This window comes from Ips typographus, linkage group LG1, assembly GCF_016097725.1.
Source record: "Ips typographus isolate SLU linkage group LG1, UJ_Ityp_2.0, whole genome shotgun sequence".
Taxonomy (NCBI): domain Eukaryota; kingdom Metazoa; phylum Arthropoda; class Insecta; order Coleoptera; family Curculionidae; genus Ips; species Ips typographus.
This window is the reverse complement of record NC_138422.1, coordinates 1,849,969-1,865,800: the sequence shown is the minus strand read 5'-3', so window position 1 is coordinate 1,865,800 and position 15,832 is coordinate 1,849,969. Positions and strand designations below refer to the sequence as shown.

The 15,832-nt window shown below is 35.5% G+C and overlaps 2 protein-coding genes across 17 annotated transcripts in view; one reads left to right on the top strand and one right to left on the bottom strand.

Annotated features, from left to right (window-relative positions):
• tay (tay bridge kinase) overlaps positions 1-13,344 on the bottom strand; it is a 120,176-nt gene extending 106,832 nt beyond the window's left edge. For 12 of the 15 annotated variants that reach the window (XM_081991577.1, XM_081991477.1, XM_081991485.1 and 9 more), the window contains exons 1-2: positions 12,797-13,344; positions 179-295 (exon numbers count right to left, since the gene is read on the bottom strand). In XM_081991577.1, the coding sequence (XP_081847703.1) occupies positions 179-295; positions 12,797-13,048 (369 nt within the window). In that variant the 5' untranslated portion in view covers positions 13,049-13,344. The remainder of the gene's footprint in view (positions 1-178; positions 296-12,796) is intronic. The other 3 variants (XM_081991555.1, XM_081991573.1, XM_081991580.1) reach the window with 1 other exon arrangement.
• An 888-nt stretch (positions 13,345-14,232) lies between these two features.
• On the top strand, positions 14,233-15,727 carry Vkor (Vitamin-K epoxide reductase). Of its 2 annotated transcripts, XM_081992634.1 has the most exons (4): positions 14,233-14,604; positions 15,047-15,144; positions 15,207-15,414; positions 15,479-15,727. In XM_081992634.1, exons 1-4 carry the CDS (start codon positions 14,360-14,362, stop codon positions 15,483-15,485), a joined length of 558 nt encoding a protein of 185 aa, XP_081848760.1. In that variant the 5' UTR covers positions 14,233-14,359; the 3' UTR covers positions 15,486-15,727. The 2 variants fall into 2 exon arrangements, with proteins under 2 accessions (XP_081848760.1, XP_081848754.1); XM_081992628.1 differs by having other exon boundaries at positions 14,236-14,604; positions 15,207-15,727.
• The last annotated feature ends 105 nt before the right edge of the window (positions 15,728-15,832 follow it).

The window sequence follows — 15,832 nt, the reverse complement described above, 5'->3', positions numbered from 1 at the left end:
TATCGAGGTAGCAGGCTTGAAAAACTAAACTAGCCTATAATGATATTAATTTAATGTCATTTGGGTGATTAAAACCGGAAAAACCATATTAATTATAGTGAACCAGGTAGAAAATTACTACTGCTCGCAGCGAAATTATATCATCAATTACCAGTAGATATGTAATTTGAATACTTACATTGTGAGTGTTATGTACTAGAATGTGGTTGGTAATATGCGCCTTAGGCTCTAACTTGGGTCTCTCGACTTCGGTCAGGCGTTTGATACCCTCGCTTGCGGCTATCTTCACCACCAACTGTAACAAAACCAAACAATTAGTTAGCCCAGACCCATAAAAAATAAGAGGGAAAGTAAATTGCTCTGGACCACCCAACAATTTTTAAGAATCTCGTGCCGACCATAAAGTCTGTTCCTTTCAACTTCAAATTAGCGAAACCGTCAGCACCAATAAAGGGACGTCCTCAAGTGATTGGTGCGGTTAGGTCATTGTTTAGTACCGGAATCCGGCCGTACAACCTTGGATCGATCCTCTATCGGTACAAGAAAGGAGCACTGACCCTTTGGGTTCTCTGTGGCACTCAGCTGATGTTACAAAGCACCGTAATCGCAGCAGGCCAATTGCGAAATCTCAAAGGGTTTTTCATGTTCAAACCGCGAAATTTTTCAAACCGTCAACCATCATTTTTCAATTTTTGGGGCGACGATGCGATATTGTTTGCTGTCGTCGCGGCGCGCCCGATTCATTTTTCTTTACGTCGCCCTGCGTCGTTCTGATTGCCAATAACGATGTAAATAAAGCTTTAAATTAGGGCCTTTTATTTTGACGTTTAAGCGGGAACGATCCGTCATCGGTCACGAACGGCAGGGAATAAATATTGAGATTATCATGGCGCGCACACAAACCCAATTTATGATGTTTACCACTCTCCTCGTTCTGTCTGAATAAATAAATCAGTAGTTTAGTGACAAAGTCGCAGTTTATAGATATTTAAATTAATCATCACAAGTCTTGATCCCAAAAAAGCAAACTAACAGAAAATAGTCCTTTAAAGGACGATTTGTTATGGTGGACAGTGATGGAATAATAAAATGGGGTAGTCTCCCCTGACCTGCCAATCCTTAAAGCCAAGAATGTTTACTATGTGTATTTCACTTGCCAGATGCCGATAGGATTAACCTTAACAAGAGGATTGTAAGCTGTGAAATAAACATCTGTGATTAACGTTTAACCTGGATTTTTAGTACTTAAGCCAGTAAAACCACACCAAATTAGGATTAAACGATGATCCAATCTATGAAATAAACACCGAAATCTTGGATTAAATTAAAATGTACCCAACTCAGTTATTAACTGTGGGGATTCGAGACAAAACAATCAAAAACTTCATTCCACTAACTAACATGTACTTGACTTAAACTGTGATCTGTCAAATAATAAGTCCTCTAGTTTGTGATTGGTCAAGAAAAAGCAGCAAGCTGTGACAGCTGTTTTTCTTGACCAATCACACAGTTTCTCCTGCACATGTTAACTTAGGAATAATTCCAATCCTACTTAATCCTTATCATAAGAGCCAAATAAACATTATCAACACACCCTTGGTGGAAGTTTCACTATTGATCCGTAAATACTTGGGTAAATATACCCTTTTCAAATTCATTACCTCGTACAGTGGATGTTTGTTTATATGACACCACATTTGGAAGCTGTTAACAGATACTAAACAACACATTGAGAAACCGACTGTATAATTTTTTGGTGTAATATTGTGACAGACAAATAAACGTTTCACTATCGCAGGCCTGAAAAGTACTCAAAATTTAATATTCCTAAAACATCAGACCTGTCGTAAAAAAGAACAAGATTTTACTGGAAATACAGTAAAAATGTTCTACAACATTAGCAAAAACGCGTAAAATCTTTTATACTTTTTTAATGTACGTTTTTATTACACCATTCTTGATAATCAAGGAATTTAACATAACCAGCTTTGTGGAAGATTTTAAAGAAGTTGAGTGAAGTAGCAACTAGCGTGTATATCAATCAATCAATCAAAAAAGTAGCTTCAATTTAGAATATTCAGTGAAAATTTCAGGTCCGCATCCGCCCAAATACCCAAATTATGGCCCAAATTGTGTTTCAAGTTAGTTGAGTGGGTTTTCTGTCATTTTCAGTTTGGTTTTCCAAGTTTAACAAAAAACAGGATTTTTTCTGAAAATATTCCACTACGGCGCTGGTTTTTTGGTTCAATTTAGTATATTCAGTAAAAATTTCAGGTCCGCAACTGCCCAATTACACAAATTATGGTCCAAATTGTGTTTCAAGTTAGTTGAGTGGGTTTTCTGTCATTTTCAGTTTGGTTTTCCAAGTTTAACAAAAAACAGGATTTTTTCTGAAAATTTTCCAGTACGGCGCTGGTTTTTTGGTTCAATTTTGTATATTCAGTGAAAATTTCAGATCCGTAACTGCCCAATTACCCAAGTTATGACCCAAATTGTGTTTCAAGTTAGTTGAGTAGGTTTTCTGTCATTTTCAGTTTGATTTTCCAAGTTTAAAAAAAACCATGATTTTTTCTGAAATTTTTCCAGTACGGCGCTGGTTTTTTGGTTCAATTTAGTATATTCAGTGAAAATTTCAGGTCCGCAACCGCCCAAATACCCAAATTATGGCGCAAATTGTGTTTCAAGTTAGTTGAGTGGGTTTTCTGTCATTTTCAGTTTGGTTTTCCAAGTTTAACAAAAAACAGGATTTTTTCTGAAAATATTCCACTACGGCGCTGGTTTTTTGGTTCAATTTAGTATATTCAGTAAAAATTTCAGGTCCGCAACTGCCCAATTACACAAATTATGGTCCAAATTGTGTTTCAAGTTAGTTGAGTGGGTTTTCTGTCATTTTCAGTTTGGTTTTCCAAGTTTAACAAAAAACAGGATTTTTTCTGAAAATTTTCCAGTACGGCGCTGGTTTTTTGGTTCAATTTTGTATATTCAGTGAAAATTTCAGATCCGTAACTGCCCAATTACCCAAGTTATGACCCAAATTGTGTTTCAAGTTAGTTGAGTAGGTTTTCTGTCATTTTCAGTTTGATTTTCCAAGTTTAAAAAAAACCATGATTTTTTCTGAAATTTTTCCAGTACGGCGCTGGTTTTTTGGTTCAATTTAGTATATTCAGTGAAAATTTCAGGTCCGCAACCGCCCAAATACCCAAATTATGGCGCAAATTGTGTTTCAAGTTAGTTGAGTGGGTTTTCTGTCATTTTCAGTTTGGTTTTCCAAGTTTAACAAAAAACAGGATTTTTTCTGAAAATATTCCACTACGGCGCTGGTTTTTTGGTTCAATTTAGTATATTCAGTAAAAATTTCAGGTCCGCAACTGCCCAATTACACAAATTATGGTCCAAATTGTGTTTCAAGTTAGTTGAGTGGGTTTTCTGTCATTTTCAGTTTGGTTTTCCAAGTTTAACAAAAAACAGGATTTTTTCTGAAAATTTTCCAGTACGGCGCAGGTTTTTAGGTTCAATTTAGTACATTCAGTGAAAATTTCAGGTCCGTAACTGCCCAATTACCCAAATTATGGCCCAAATTGTGTTTCAAGTTAGTTGAGTGAGTTTTCTGTCATTTTCAGTTTGGTTTTCCAAGTTTAAAAAAAAACAGGATTTTTTCTGAAAATTTTCCAGTACGGCGCAGGTTTTTAGGTTCAATTTAGTACATTCAGTGAAAATTTCAGGTCCGCAACTGCCCAATTACCCAAATTATGAACCAAATTGTGTTTCAACTTAGTTGAGTGAGTTTTCTGTCATTTTCAGTTTGGTTTTCCAAGTTTAACAAAAACCAGGATTTTTTCTGAAAATGTTCCACTACGGCGCTGATTTTTGGGTTAAATTTAGTATATTCAGTGAAAACTTCAGGTCCGCAACTGCCCAATTACCCAAATTATGAACCAAATTGTGTTTCAAGTTAGTTGAGTCGGTTTTCGGTCATTTTCAGTTTGGTTTTCCAAGTTTAACAAAAAACAGGATTTTTTCTGAAAATGTTCCAGTACGGCGCTGGTTTTTAGGTACAATTTAGTAAATTCTTTGAAAATTTCAGGTCCGTAACCGCCCAATTACTCAAATTATGGTCCAGATTGTGTTAGTTAGTTAAGTAGGTTTTCTGTCATTTTCAGTTTGGTTTTCGAAGTTTAACAAAAAACAGGATTTTTTCTGAAAATGTTCCAGTACGGCGCTGGTTTTTAGGTACAATTTAGTTAATTTAGTGAAAATTTCAGGTCCGCAATTGCCCAATTACCCAAGTTATCACCCAAATTGTGTTTCAAGTTAGTTGAGTAGGTTTTCTGTCATTTTCAGTTTGATTTTCCAAGTTTAAAAAAAACCATGATTTTTTCTGAAATTTTTCCAGTACGGCGCTGGTTTTTTGGTTCAATTTAGTATATTCAGTGAAAATTTCAGGTCCGCAACCGCCCAAATACCCAAATTATGGCGCAAATTGTGTTTCAAGTTAGTTGAGTGGGTTTTCTGTCATTTTCAGTTTGGTTTTCCAAGTTTAACAAAAAACAGGATTTTTTCTGAAAATATTCCACTACGGCGCTGGTTTTTTGGTTCAATTTAGTATATTCAGTAAAAATTTCAGGTCCGCAACTGCCCAATTACACAAATTATGGTCCAAATTGTGTTTCAAGTTAGTTGAGTGGGTTTTCTGTCATTTTCAGTTTGGTTTTCCAAGTTTAACAAAAAACAGGATTTTTTCTGAAAATTTTCCAGTACGGCGCAGGTTTTTAGGTTCAATTTAGTACATTCAGTGAAAATTTCAGGTCCGTAACTGCCCAATTACCCAAATTATGGCCCAAATTGTGTTTCAAGTTAGTTGAGTGAGTTTTCTGTCATTTTCAGTTTGGTTTTCCAAGTTTAAAAAAAAACAGGATTTTTTCTGAAAATTTTCCAGTACGGCGCAGGTTTTTAGGTTCAATTTAGTACATTCAGTGAAAATTTCAGGTCCGCAACTGCCCAATTACCCAAATTATGAACCAAATTGTGTTTCAACTTAGTTGAGTGAGTTTTCTGTCATTTTCAGTTTGGTTTTCCAAGTTTAACAAAAACCAGGATTTTTTCTGAAAATGTTCCACTACGGCGCTGATTTTTGGGTTAAATTTAGTATATTCAGTGAAAACTTCAGGTCCGCAACTGCCCAATTACCCAAATTATGAACCAAATTGTGTTTCAAGTTAGTTGAGTCGGTTTTCGGTCATTTTCAGTTTGGTTTTCCAAGTTTAACAAAAAACAGGATTTTTTCTGAAAATGTTCCAGTACGGCGCTGGTTTTTAGGTACAATTTAGTAAATTCTTTGAAAATTTCAGGTCCGTAACCGCCCAATTACTCAAATTATGGTCCAGATTGTGTTAGTTAGTTAAGTAGGTTTTCTGTCATTTTCAGTTTGGTTTTCGAAGTTTAACAAAAAACAGGATTTTTTCTGAAAATGTTCCAGTACGGCGCTGGTTTTTAGGTACAATTTAGTTAATTTAGTGAAAATTTCAGGTCCGCAATTGCCCAATTACCCAAGTTATCACCCAAATTGTGTTTCAAGTTAGTTGAGTAGGTTTTCTGTCATTTTCAGTTTGGTTTTCCGAGTTTAAAAAAAACATGATTTTTTCTGAAATTTTTCCAGTACGGCGCTGGTTTTTTGGTTCAATTTAGTATATTCAGTGAAAATTTCAGGTCCGCAACCGCCCAAATACCCAAATTATGGCCCAAATTGTGTTTCAAGTTAGTTGAGTGAGTTTTCTGTCATTTTCAGTTTGGTTTTCGAAGTTTAAAAAAAAACATGATTTTTTCTGAAATTTTTCCAGTACGGCGCTGGTTTTTGGTTCAATTTAGTATATTCAGTGAAAATTTTAGGTCCGCAACATAATAATAATCATAATTTCACACAAACATCACTACAAAACAAACACAATAAGTTTAGAAAAAAAAATTGCAGTAAATTAATTGAAAAGCTCCATTGAAATGTTTGAAACTTGTTACATTCTCTATTGGTAAGAAGGGTTTTTAGTTTCAATGAAAACAAAGTATACAGCCACGACTTGGAGCCAAATTTATATTGAAACCATTTCAATAGCATTTTGTCTTAAAGAAAACAATCTCCCCCACGTAAAATTGATCGTTCTTACACTATATTTCCTTAAGCAACTTGGTGTTCCAGATTAACCATACCGAGGAGTTCCCACCGAAACAAAAATCAGGTCATTAAATTAAAACAAATCTGGATGTGAAAAGTGTTGGCAACTGTTAGTTTTCTTTCAAGACACCGCTGACTTAAATTTATCATCAAAGTCCGCTTTGTGAATTAGGAAACGCACCAGTAGGCTTGGCACTAGCTTATCCACACTCTTATCTCAGCTTTAGCTCTTTTTGTGAGAATGGTATGAGTGTGAACTGGAACAAATTTCAATCATGCCGCCTTAACATATTTGTAAACATTTTTGGCTGGCAGCAATTCTTCTCTCCTACGTTTCGGGAGTTTTAATTAAGCATTTGCATTAAAAGTTCCGTAGTTGGCTTTTCCACCCTACATTTCCATTACCCGCGTCCGCGTTCCCGATTTTTTAATAATCTCACCGCCACAAACCCGAATGAATATTGATCAGCATCAATTTGCATCGGAAAGCCCCGGCAACGTTTTCCACCGGGGCGATGAGAAAATTAAAGTTTTTCCCTAGCGAGAGGAGAACCGAGATTAAACCGGAGATAATGCCCTTCGGTGGGTGGAAAAGTCAAAGTAAGGAAAAATAAGTCCGTTTCTGTTTACTAGTCGCACCGTGCAACTTTACCTGACGCTCTTAAGCGGCACTAAATTCAAATGACTTTCCGGAGATTATTTGATTACTTGCTAAATCCGTTCACTTTATTAAGATCCGGTTAAGCCTTGGAGGAAATCGATCGGCGCTACGAAAATGGTTTGCCTCCCCGTCTTAATGAAAGCCAATTCTCCCGGATTAGCCTTTTATTGGCCCGTAAACATTCGGTCTTACTACCTCAGTCTGATGGCTAAAAGCTAGCGTTCTGTTTACCTGGATCACGTTAATGCTCTCCAGTTTAATTAGTCCCAATTTAATCACACCGCCTGGATAAACAGCGAGTCTGTTGCGCAGCATCTTATTACAGGCATAATAGTCTCTTGAACCTGCTCGACGCCCCGATTTATGACCGTTTGAACGCAAAGGACAGTAATTTCAATTCTGGTCGGTCGATAGTTGACTTAATATCAATGTGCAGCTGTAATCTGACAAGCGGCACTCGGATTCGTTTTATTCAAAAAAGTTTAAATGGGGCGCACGAACTGCGAACGTTGCACAATCGAAACTTTGTTTGATTGTCGAGGACTTTGCCGAGTTCGCTTGATTTCATTATTAAAATTGGTCCATTTCGATGCAACTGAACTTGATTTCAAATTATACTCGAACAAGTTAAAGAGAAGAGTAGAGTTAAGTAAATAATTTGTAAGCTAAATTAAATATGAAAATTTGCAACTGTATTGCGGCAGCATAACTATTTGAAAACAATTATTGTTAAATTATTATGCTCAAACCGACTATTTAAAAATTATAACTTTTGTGATTATACCGGATTGACTTTGTTAACTTAAATGGAACACCCTATATATTTGGATTTTACGGAGTTCTGCACAACTTTTATGTACGATATCCTATACCCATCTCTAGTAGTTTAACCCGAAGTAGATATCAACTGTTGCTTAGTTTAAATGGGACACCTTGTATACTTATTGCATTTTTGGATTCTACCTCAAATTCTAGACATATTTCGGGTATTAATGTCATACACTTTTCTGTATCCGTTTCTGAGATATTTACCGTTTTATGTGAAATTTAATATTTTCAGTCTCCAAAACAATAATTTTAATTTATGCATATCAGGAAACGTGTTTTTCTTGGTTTTTGTGTTTTGTCGTCTTATACAAGGTTTGTTCTAAGAGTGGGTGAAGAAATCGATAAAATATATCATACAGGATGGTCAAAAAAAGAGCTCAAGACAACAGTCCTAAAAAAGCACGTTCTCTGAATCTCTGTTCAAAATTAAGGTAAGTTTGTATTAGGTCACTTATTTGAAAAATGTATGCTTTAAATTGATCCATTGAACCACCCTGTAACTGTCAAAATAATCGAGCTATTGAAGGTTAAAGTAGTAGCTGTCAAATTCAATCAAAACTGTCTTCATTATCAAACAACTCGTTTATTTGCAACACTTTGTATAGACTTTTTTATGTCGATGGATAGAAAATATAACAGACTCCAAAAATATGGCCGTTTGTATTAATAGGGTGCTTCGTTTGGCCGCCAGGGGGCTCCAAAGCTAACTAAACTTCTTTGAGGGATTTTTTTTTAATGGGTCAGTTACGGCTCTGATATTTGGCACAAACCTAGCACAGTGAGTGTCAAATTTAGATCTGCAGCAAAACTGTAGAAAAAAAATCATTAAAGTCGATTTTCGCTTGCACTAAGTGGCCAACCTAACGCAAAACCCATTGGAATAGTGGTGGCTTTTCAGGCAATTTAGACCCTTACGAAAATTGTCATTTGCAAAATCGGTTTTTCAAGAAATTTCTATGCATTACATCGTAGTAGACCTAGTAGCTCATGTAACCGTGTTTTCTTAATTTTCCAGGGTCAAATAAGCCCTAACCAGTCAAAAAGTGTTTCTTGGGCACCCTGTCTGTAAACCGTAAATAACACTCGTATTTGAAACACCTTGTATTTACTTTTAAATGTCGATGGATATCCAATGAAATGAGCTTTCCATTGACGTACAAAAGTCGGTTGGTTAGTGATACCGTTTGGCCACTAGAGGGCGTCCCCCTTAATTGCACTATTTTTGCTAGAGTTTTATACGTCAATGGAGAGCCAATGAAATGACCTTTCTAAAAAGTTCTTAACATGGATTGATAGGTTAGACGGTTTCGCCACTAGAGAACGTCAAAGTGAACTATTTTTTTATGACTTTTTTCGTGCATCCTTTTGATCAATCTTCAATAACTCGTTTATTTGCACCATTTTTAGTAGTTTTTTATACGTCAATGGATAGCCAATGAAATGAGCTTTCTAACAGTCTCCCAATTTGAATGGATAGATTAGACAGTTCGGCCGCTAGAGGGTATCAAAATTGACCAATTTTTTCGTGCATTCTTTCGTTCAATCGTCAATAACTAGCTTATTTGCCACATTTTGTATAAACTTTTATATGTCAATGTATAGCCAATGAAATAAGCTTTCTATTGACGTATAAAAGATGATGGGTTAGGGGTACGGTCGAGGGTACGGTTTTGACGCTAGAGAACGTGAAAATTTTTAAAAGTAAAATTACAAAATTCATAATTTTTTATTGTATTCCAACGAAATTCATTGAAATTACCAAACTTTATGTTTAAATGTGAATTTAGATGTTTTCAAAATACCAATGTTCTTCCAGTAATGCCCATTAATTCCTAAAATTTGTACACCATAATGCACCAGCGGTTTACCCCTCGTTTTTGCACGACTAAAGATTTTCAAAAAAAAAGGCAATGCCAATGAAACTTTAAGGTATTGTAAATGAAGAATTGTTTTATGTAACTGACAACGCGAAAAGACCTATTTGCACCGTGTATGCACGTACAATCTTGTGAAATTTCCTACCACCCTCGAATTTACACTTTTACTGTAACTCCTCAAATAACGGAGCTACGCTCTGTTGAAACTTTGGAGTTACTGAAGCACTTGAGTGCATTCCAGACAGCTTTTGACCTGTAACTCCGGTAAATGGCCTTTTAGAGCAAAATTACTTGAAAGCAATCTTATAGCAGTGTGAAATTTCCTACAATACTCTAATTTACACTATTTACAGTTTTGCTGTAACTCCTCTACTAACGCCAACATAGATTTCAAATTTAGAGAAGACTTCTAGCAAACAACTCTTGTGACATTTAGGGACTTGTTGAAGGAGCTAATTTGATTAGTTTGAGATGTTCCTAGTTTATTTGACCAGAAGTGGCAACTGTCAATTTTTTACTGTGGCTAGAAAAGATGAATCTGAACAAACATTCTATAATAATGACAGTCTCATAAATTAATAATATTAAAACAGAAACTACTTTAAGCTCATGATTTGCCTGTCAATCCAAAACACGTGCGCCTGAATACTTGATTTTCATTCAGGGGGGATTAAATACAAACAATGTCAGTGGTTCTTTAGGAGTTCACCATGTATCCATCCCTTGCATAGCTGGAAGGGGTTGCAAAACCCTCTTAATGGCGTCGACGAAATTGTAAAGGGATCAGTAGGCCATCGCTGTAAACGTAAGCGGGGCTAATTTTGCGCCTAACTGTGCCAGACTAATAAACAGAAACTGGAGCCACTTCCTACTGAAATATCCTAGGATAGGTTTCCAGAGTGGAATTTTGGTATGTGTAATATCTCCTAAACGGTTCGACGTGTGTGGTGTTTACTAACGTGTCAAGGGGAGGAGGATTTGATCCATTCAAGCTGACAAACCAATAATGATTGTAGATGATTGACGTGCACACAAAGCCCTGTTTTGTCGGCGGATCTATTAAAATTGCAACCATCCCTTTTGTTTGAACACTGATAAAAATTTAATTGGGGCTATTTTTTTCCTGTTGTTTACTATACGGAGGGCAAATAACATAGAACAATTTGTGTGAAAGGATTAATAATGGAAGTTATATTTAGCATTAGCTTTGATTTTAATAGATATAATTTGGATTACCTATAAGATAATGATTCGATGATAAGATGTTGTAATACCTTCTGGGAAGTTGTACCTACACAATTTGATAATAAACAAAATACAAAATACTTGAAGTAAAATAATCTCTTTAATTAGTTCAAGTTTGTGAACTTTGTGGAAGCATTATGTATCCTACTAAATTCAATTAATGCGAGAATGGTAATGTGCTCTCAAAAATTCACTTAACAAAGTTTCAGTAGGTAAAAACAGTAATTTATCACACAAAATTCAAAGCAAAATTGTATATCTTGTGTGATAATTGTTATTAACCTCACTTGTTAGGATAAAAACAAAACATTATTATAGGATTAAGTGTAATTAATAAGATTCAAAATTCAAAGTAAATTGGCTGTGTTGTTGAACCTTTTACATTTCTGAGATTGCAATTTTAGACATTTTTAATGCTAAGATAATTACTTTAAGGGTGATTGTCAAAATGTCTAATTTCTCAGTAATTCAAAGTTTGCTAACCTATGGTAAGGACAGATTTTCTTGCTGAGTGACTTTGATTTCAATTCTTTTGTCTTTATAACTAACTAATAATACATAACTAGTATAGACAAAATTTGCTTTGATTAGTTAGGTATTAAGCCTTATTGAATAGTAGGTATTCGATTTTCAGCACTTTAAAAGCAGGGTTCAGCAGCAACGAAATTACATCACAAATTTTCAGTTGTATGGTAAATATAAGATAAGACAGCTTTTAAATCAAAATTTAAGTCAAAAATTTCAAAGTAATTCCTGATTCTTGATACTAGTGATTTTAAAAACGTTCTATAATTTATAAAACTCCTTATAAAATATCCACAAACATTGTACATTGTACCTAAATATTATGCTTCCACAAGGTAAAGGCTTGCTTTGACCCCCATCAGTTTTAGCCACTTTTATCAGTTTACACTTAAAAAATACTTAAAGGGCATGAGAGTCATGGATCTGGCTATAAGCTAAGTAATTCAAGAAACTGCAAGTGCTTTAAGCTTTTCTTATGACTATGTCCATTTGTCAGTACTTGAGTCAGTATTTAAGTTTTGAACATGACATCAACCTCGACATCAATAAACCTAGACTTCAGCATTTCGTACTTATACTGGAGACATATGAGTTTTGCAAAGCAAAAAGCATTTGTTTGACAAGAGTTAAATTTTCTGATGCAATGTTAGCAAAAGATATATCAAAAAAGCCAAAAAACTGACTTAACCTTAAAGATAGACCTAGAACAAGGGAAACTATAATGGTTCATTGACAGCAGTTCTCATAATCAAAAAGCTTCACAACTAATTGTGATTGAATTGAACAATGCCTTAAACTGTGATTGATTGTTAAACCAGGTCTAGTGACTAACTTTAAACCATTCATATGATTGAACACTTTGTAATTTGAGTAAGTGAAACCCACAGTATACATTTGCAAACACCTGGATCTTGACTTTTGTTAACAGAAAATCATTATTTAACAAGAAATGTGCTTTGTTAGGTATAATGAACAAATTGTGTCAGATAATGACCTAAATCTAGGTGGGTATTAGAAAAAAATCTAGCAAACTGTGTGCAAAAACCATTAAGAACAACAAGGCAAAGCATTACTACAGTGGGCCCCCATAACGTAATAAATTATCACTTTCACTTGGCCTGAATCAATGCAAATAAAAACATTAATAAACAGCTGATACTTTTGATGGTGAAGGATTATTTATTATTTTGAAGATGAGGTTGTGAATGAAGCCAAAATGTGCTGTAAATCCGGAAAAAAGATTGAGTAACCTGAGCAGGAGTGCACGCGTCCGCAGTAAACGTGACGGTCCCCCATTTACAACAAAGAACTGCAACTATAAGCACATCTGCTTTTTGCTGGCAAAAGTTGCCCTGCATGGGGGACGTATGGGGGTCGGTGGGTTTTTTTAGTTTGGTCGAACAATAAAACATTGCTGAACAACCGTCGGAAGTACGGTTTCTTAGGGGCCTCTGTATTATGCAAATCTGGGCAATAACCTTTTGCAAAACTTACCTCCAAGTCCTCGTACGTTCGAAACTGCAGTATGGAGAAACCCTCGATAACGTCCTCCTCGCAAAGCGGCTCCTTGAAGAGGTCCTTTTGCTTTTTTCTGCGATTGGGGGGCCGTGGAGGTTTCTTGGGGATGACATCCTCTGTCTCGCTCTCGTCGGCCGTTGCCTTATTAGCGTGCGTTTCTTTTAATTGTTGCTGCATACGCTGAGCGCGTTTTCGCCTTCGATTGCGTTGCTTCACCTCTATTTCCATGGCTATTCTATTAAAAAGGCACTCGCTCGACGGCGGCGAACCATCCTTGTTGCCATGTCAAGAGGAGGCTTTCGTTTCGGCTATGGCGGAACTTTAACCGGGATTGTAGCCGTCTCCATTAGCCCTTCGACACCCAGAACATCGCACCGGACGCTTCACAACACGCGGAACACCCAACATACACAAAAAACGACGAAAAAAAACGCGGAAAACCCGAAAATAAACAATATTTACAACAACGACAGGGCCACAGTCAATACCGTAAAATGTCGCGTTACCGACGCGCCCCCTAGTGTCAGATATGTCAGACGCGCGCTGTTGGCAACGTTGCCAATCCTACCCGTTTTGTCCTAATAGCTAAACGTGTGAATAAAACAAACTCAAAATTTTTTAGTTACTAAACTAGTTGGGATTTATTTATTAGAACACGTCGGTATGGCTAGAAAGAATGTTATTGTATGCATATCAATCATAAACACAGCTATTTAATTAATACTGTAGCATTTATTTTTACCATTAACGCTTTACACCAACTGTCATTTATTTTTCTTTTCTTATATGCCTAGAATTTTTTTTTCTTTATTAATTATTATTAAAGAAAATTTCTTCTACTTTGAGCCGTACAGGCTTACCCTAAAATCTGGCCGGATCCCCGAACAAAAAACGTATCAAATAGGGGGTTGCAAAATACAATGCAAGTGCGCCCGACTCCCCGTCGTTTTCGGCCCTTTTTTCCTCCTCACACGGAATTACCGACCATTGTTGCTTCGGGTCCTGTTTTTTGATTTTATTATACAAACGTTTCATTCAGTAACGACCAATTTCGAGTACTTTACCGAGAAAATTACGACAATCTATTTTAATTGACAAAAACGCGCGCATTATTTATTGAACCTAAAGAAACGCACTGCTGGTAAGTAAAGGAATACAATGTAAAAGTATAACCGCAGATCTACGTGAGCAAATAAAAAAAGAAGTGTCGTAAATAGCGCTGCAATGACTAAACATTTTGTTTTAAAACTAAACTGTTGAAACTTTACATAGTAAGTTTGAGAAGTTCCTGACCAACTTGGCAACGTCGCTAATCAATCCTTGCCATGCGTTGTGTTTTGCAATTTTTATTGGTTGGCAGGCGCACCAAATGACTGTTGACATGTCAACTGTCAGATACATCAATCAGTGTCAAGATAATGTCAAGCCATCCCCACTCTAGCAAAAAAGTCATAAATAATAACAATATATTGTTTATTTACCAATCTGTGGTTTCTTAAAAATTTCTCTAAATTTATTGTAATATGTGTATAGTTTAAAATGCCTCCAAAGAAAGCAGTCAAAAGGGAAAAAGTACCCAACAATCCAGACCAAGACGCAGCCATACAGAATCAGGAATACTGGCTGTTTATATGCAACCATTTGTTGCTGTTTACGGCTCTTGTAGGGTGTTCTTTGTCCCTGTATGCCTACGGTGTTGAGAAATCCATCGAGAAGGACCAGAGTCACAAAGCCCTTTGTGATATTAGTGATAGAATCAGTTGTACCAAGGTTTTTCGCTCTCCGTAAGTATACAGCTCTGTTTTTATGGAAGCTTGCATCTGAAATGTAGTTTGAAGGTTGTAATATTATTTAAGTGCTTAACACACAAATTTTCTACTTTTAGGAAGTATTAGAAATCAAAATTTCTTGGTCCAAATCTGTGTGACCAAAACTATTTGTCATCTATTTAATTTTTTATCTGGTGCTTTTCACTCAAATCACTTAACAGAATTTATAAATTTGTTTTTAATAATTACACTTTGTCATAACAAGAACTGCAGAGCTTGACTCTGGAAAGGTTCAATAAAACTACTTGTGTTGTTATTTCTTGGAAAGTGAACTGTGTTGCTATATTGTCTATTTAATAAGCATGTCCTTTATGATCTCTCCTGATGATTAATAATAAAAAAGAACTTGCTGAGTATTTGTTTTAATAGAAGTCACAAAACTTTTGCAATTTTTAAGGTATGGTAAAGGTCTGGGCATATTCCAGGAAGATTCCATACTCTATGAACCTAACAGCTTCTTTGGAATAGTATATTACACTATAATATGTGTGTTTGGTTAGTACATGCAAATAAAACAATCACAGCCTACACTAATTAATTACCAAATAATTTTTCAGCATTCATCAATTCTCCAGTAGCTCTCTACGGTTCTCTCCTGCTAATCATTGTGGCCAATATTATGTCATGTTACTTTGCCTACATCCTCTACTTTATCCTCCAGGACCTGTGTGTTGTATGTATTGGGACTTATCTAGTAAATGCAATTAGTCTGATTGTAATCACCAAGAAGTACAAAAGAATGATGGTGCTCAAGCAACTTGAAAGGCAAAAAAAACCATAAAATTCCCAAGCTCAAAAAACAAAATTGAACTTTTCTTTGATTTTGTAGCAATTAATTTAAATAGAATCGCCAAGTTATATAGTGATATGACATTCCAAAGAGTTAGGGTATAATTGGAGAAGTAAGGGGACAGGTAACAAAAATAAGGAAATAACTTTTTTATAAATAATGAAATGTGTAGCATTAAATGATTACTAATTACAACAAAATAGGTTGAATAGTGGTGTGTGGATGTTATTTAAAAGTTGTGTTTTTCTGAGTTATTAATAATTATTAAATAAATTTGGTAATATGTAACACCAAGCATAAATTTATTACATATCCAGAAAATTTAAAATTAGAATACCTTCTATGGTCTGTGAGCAATAATAAACTTCAGTGATTTAGTTGCATGTAGATAAA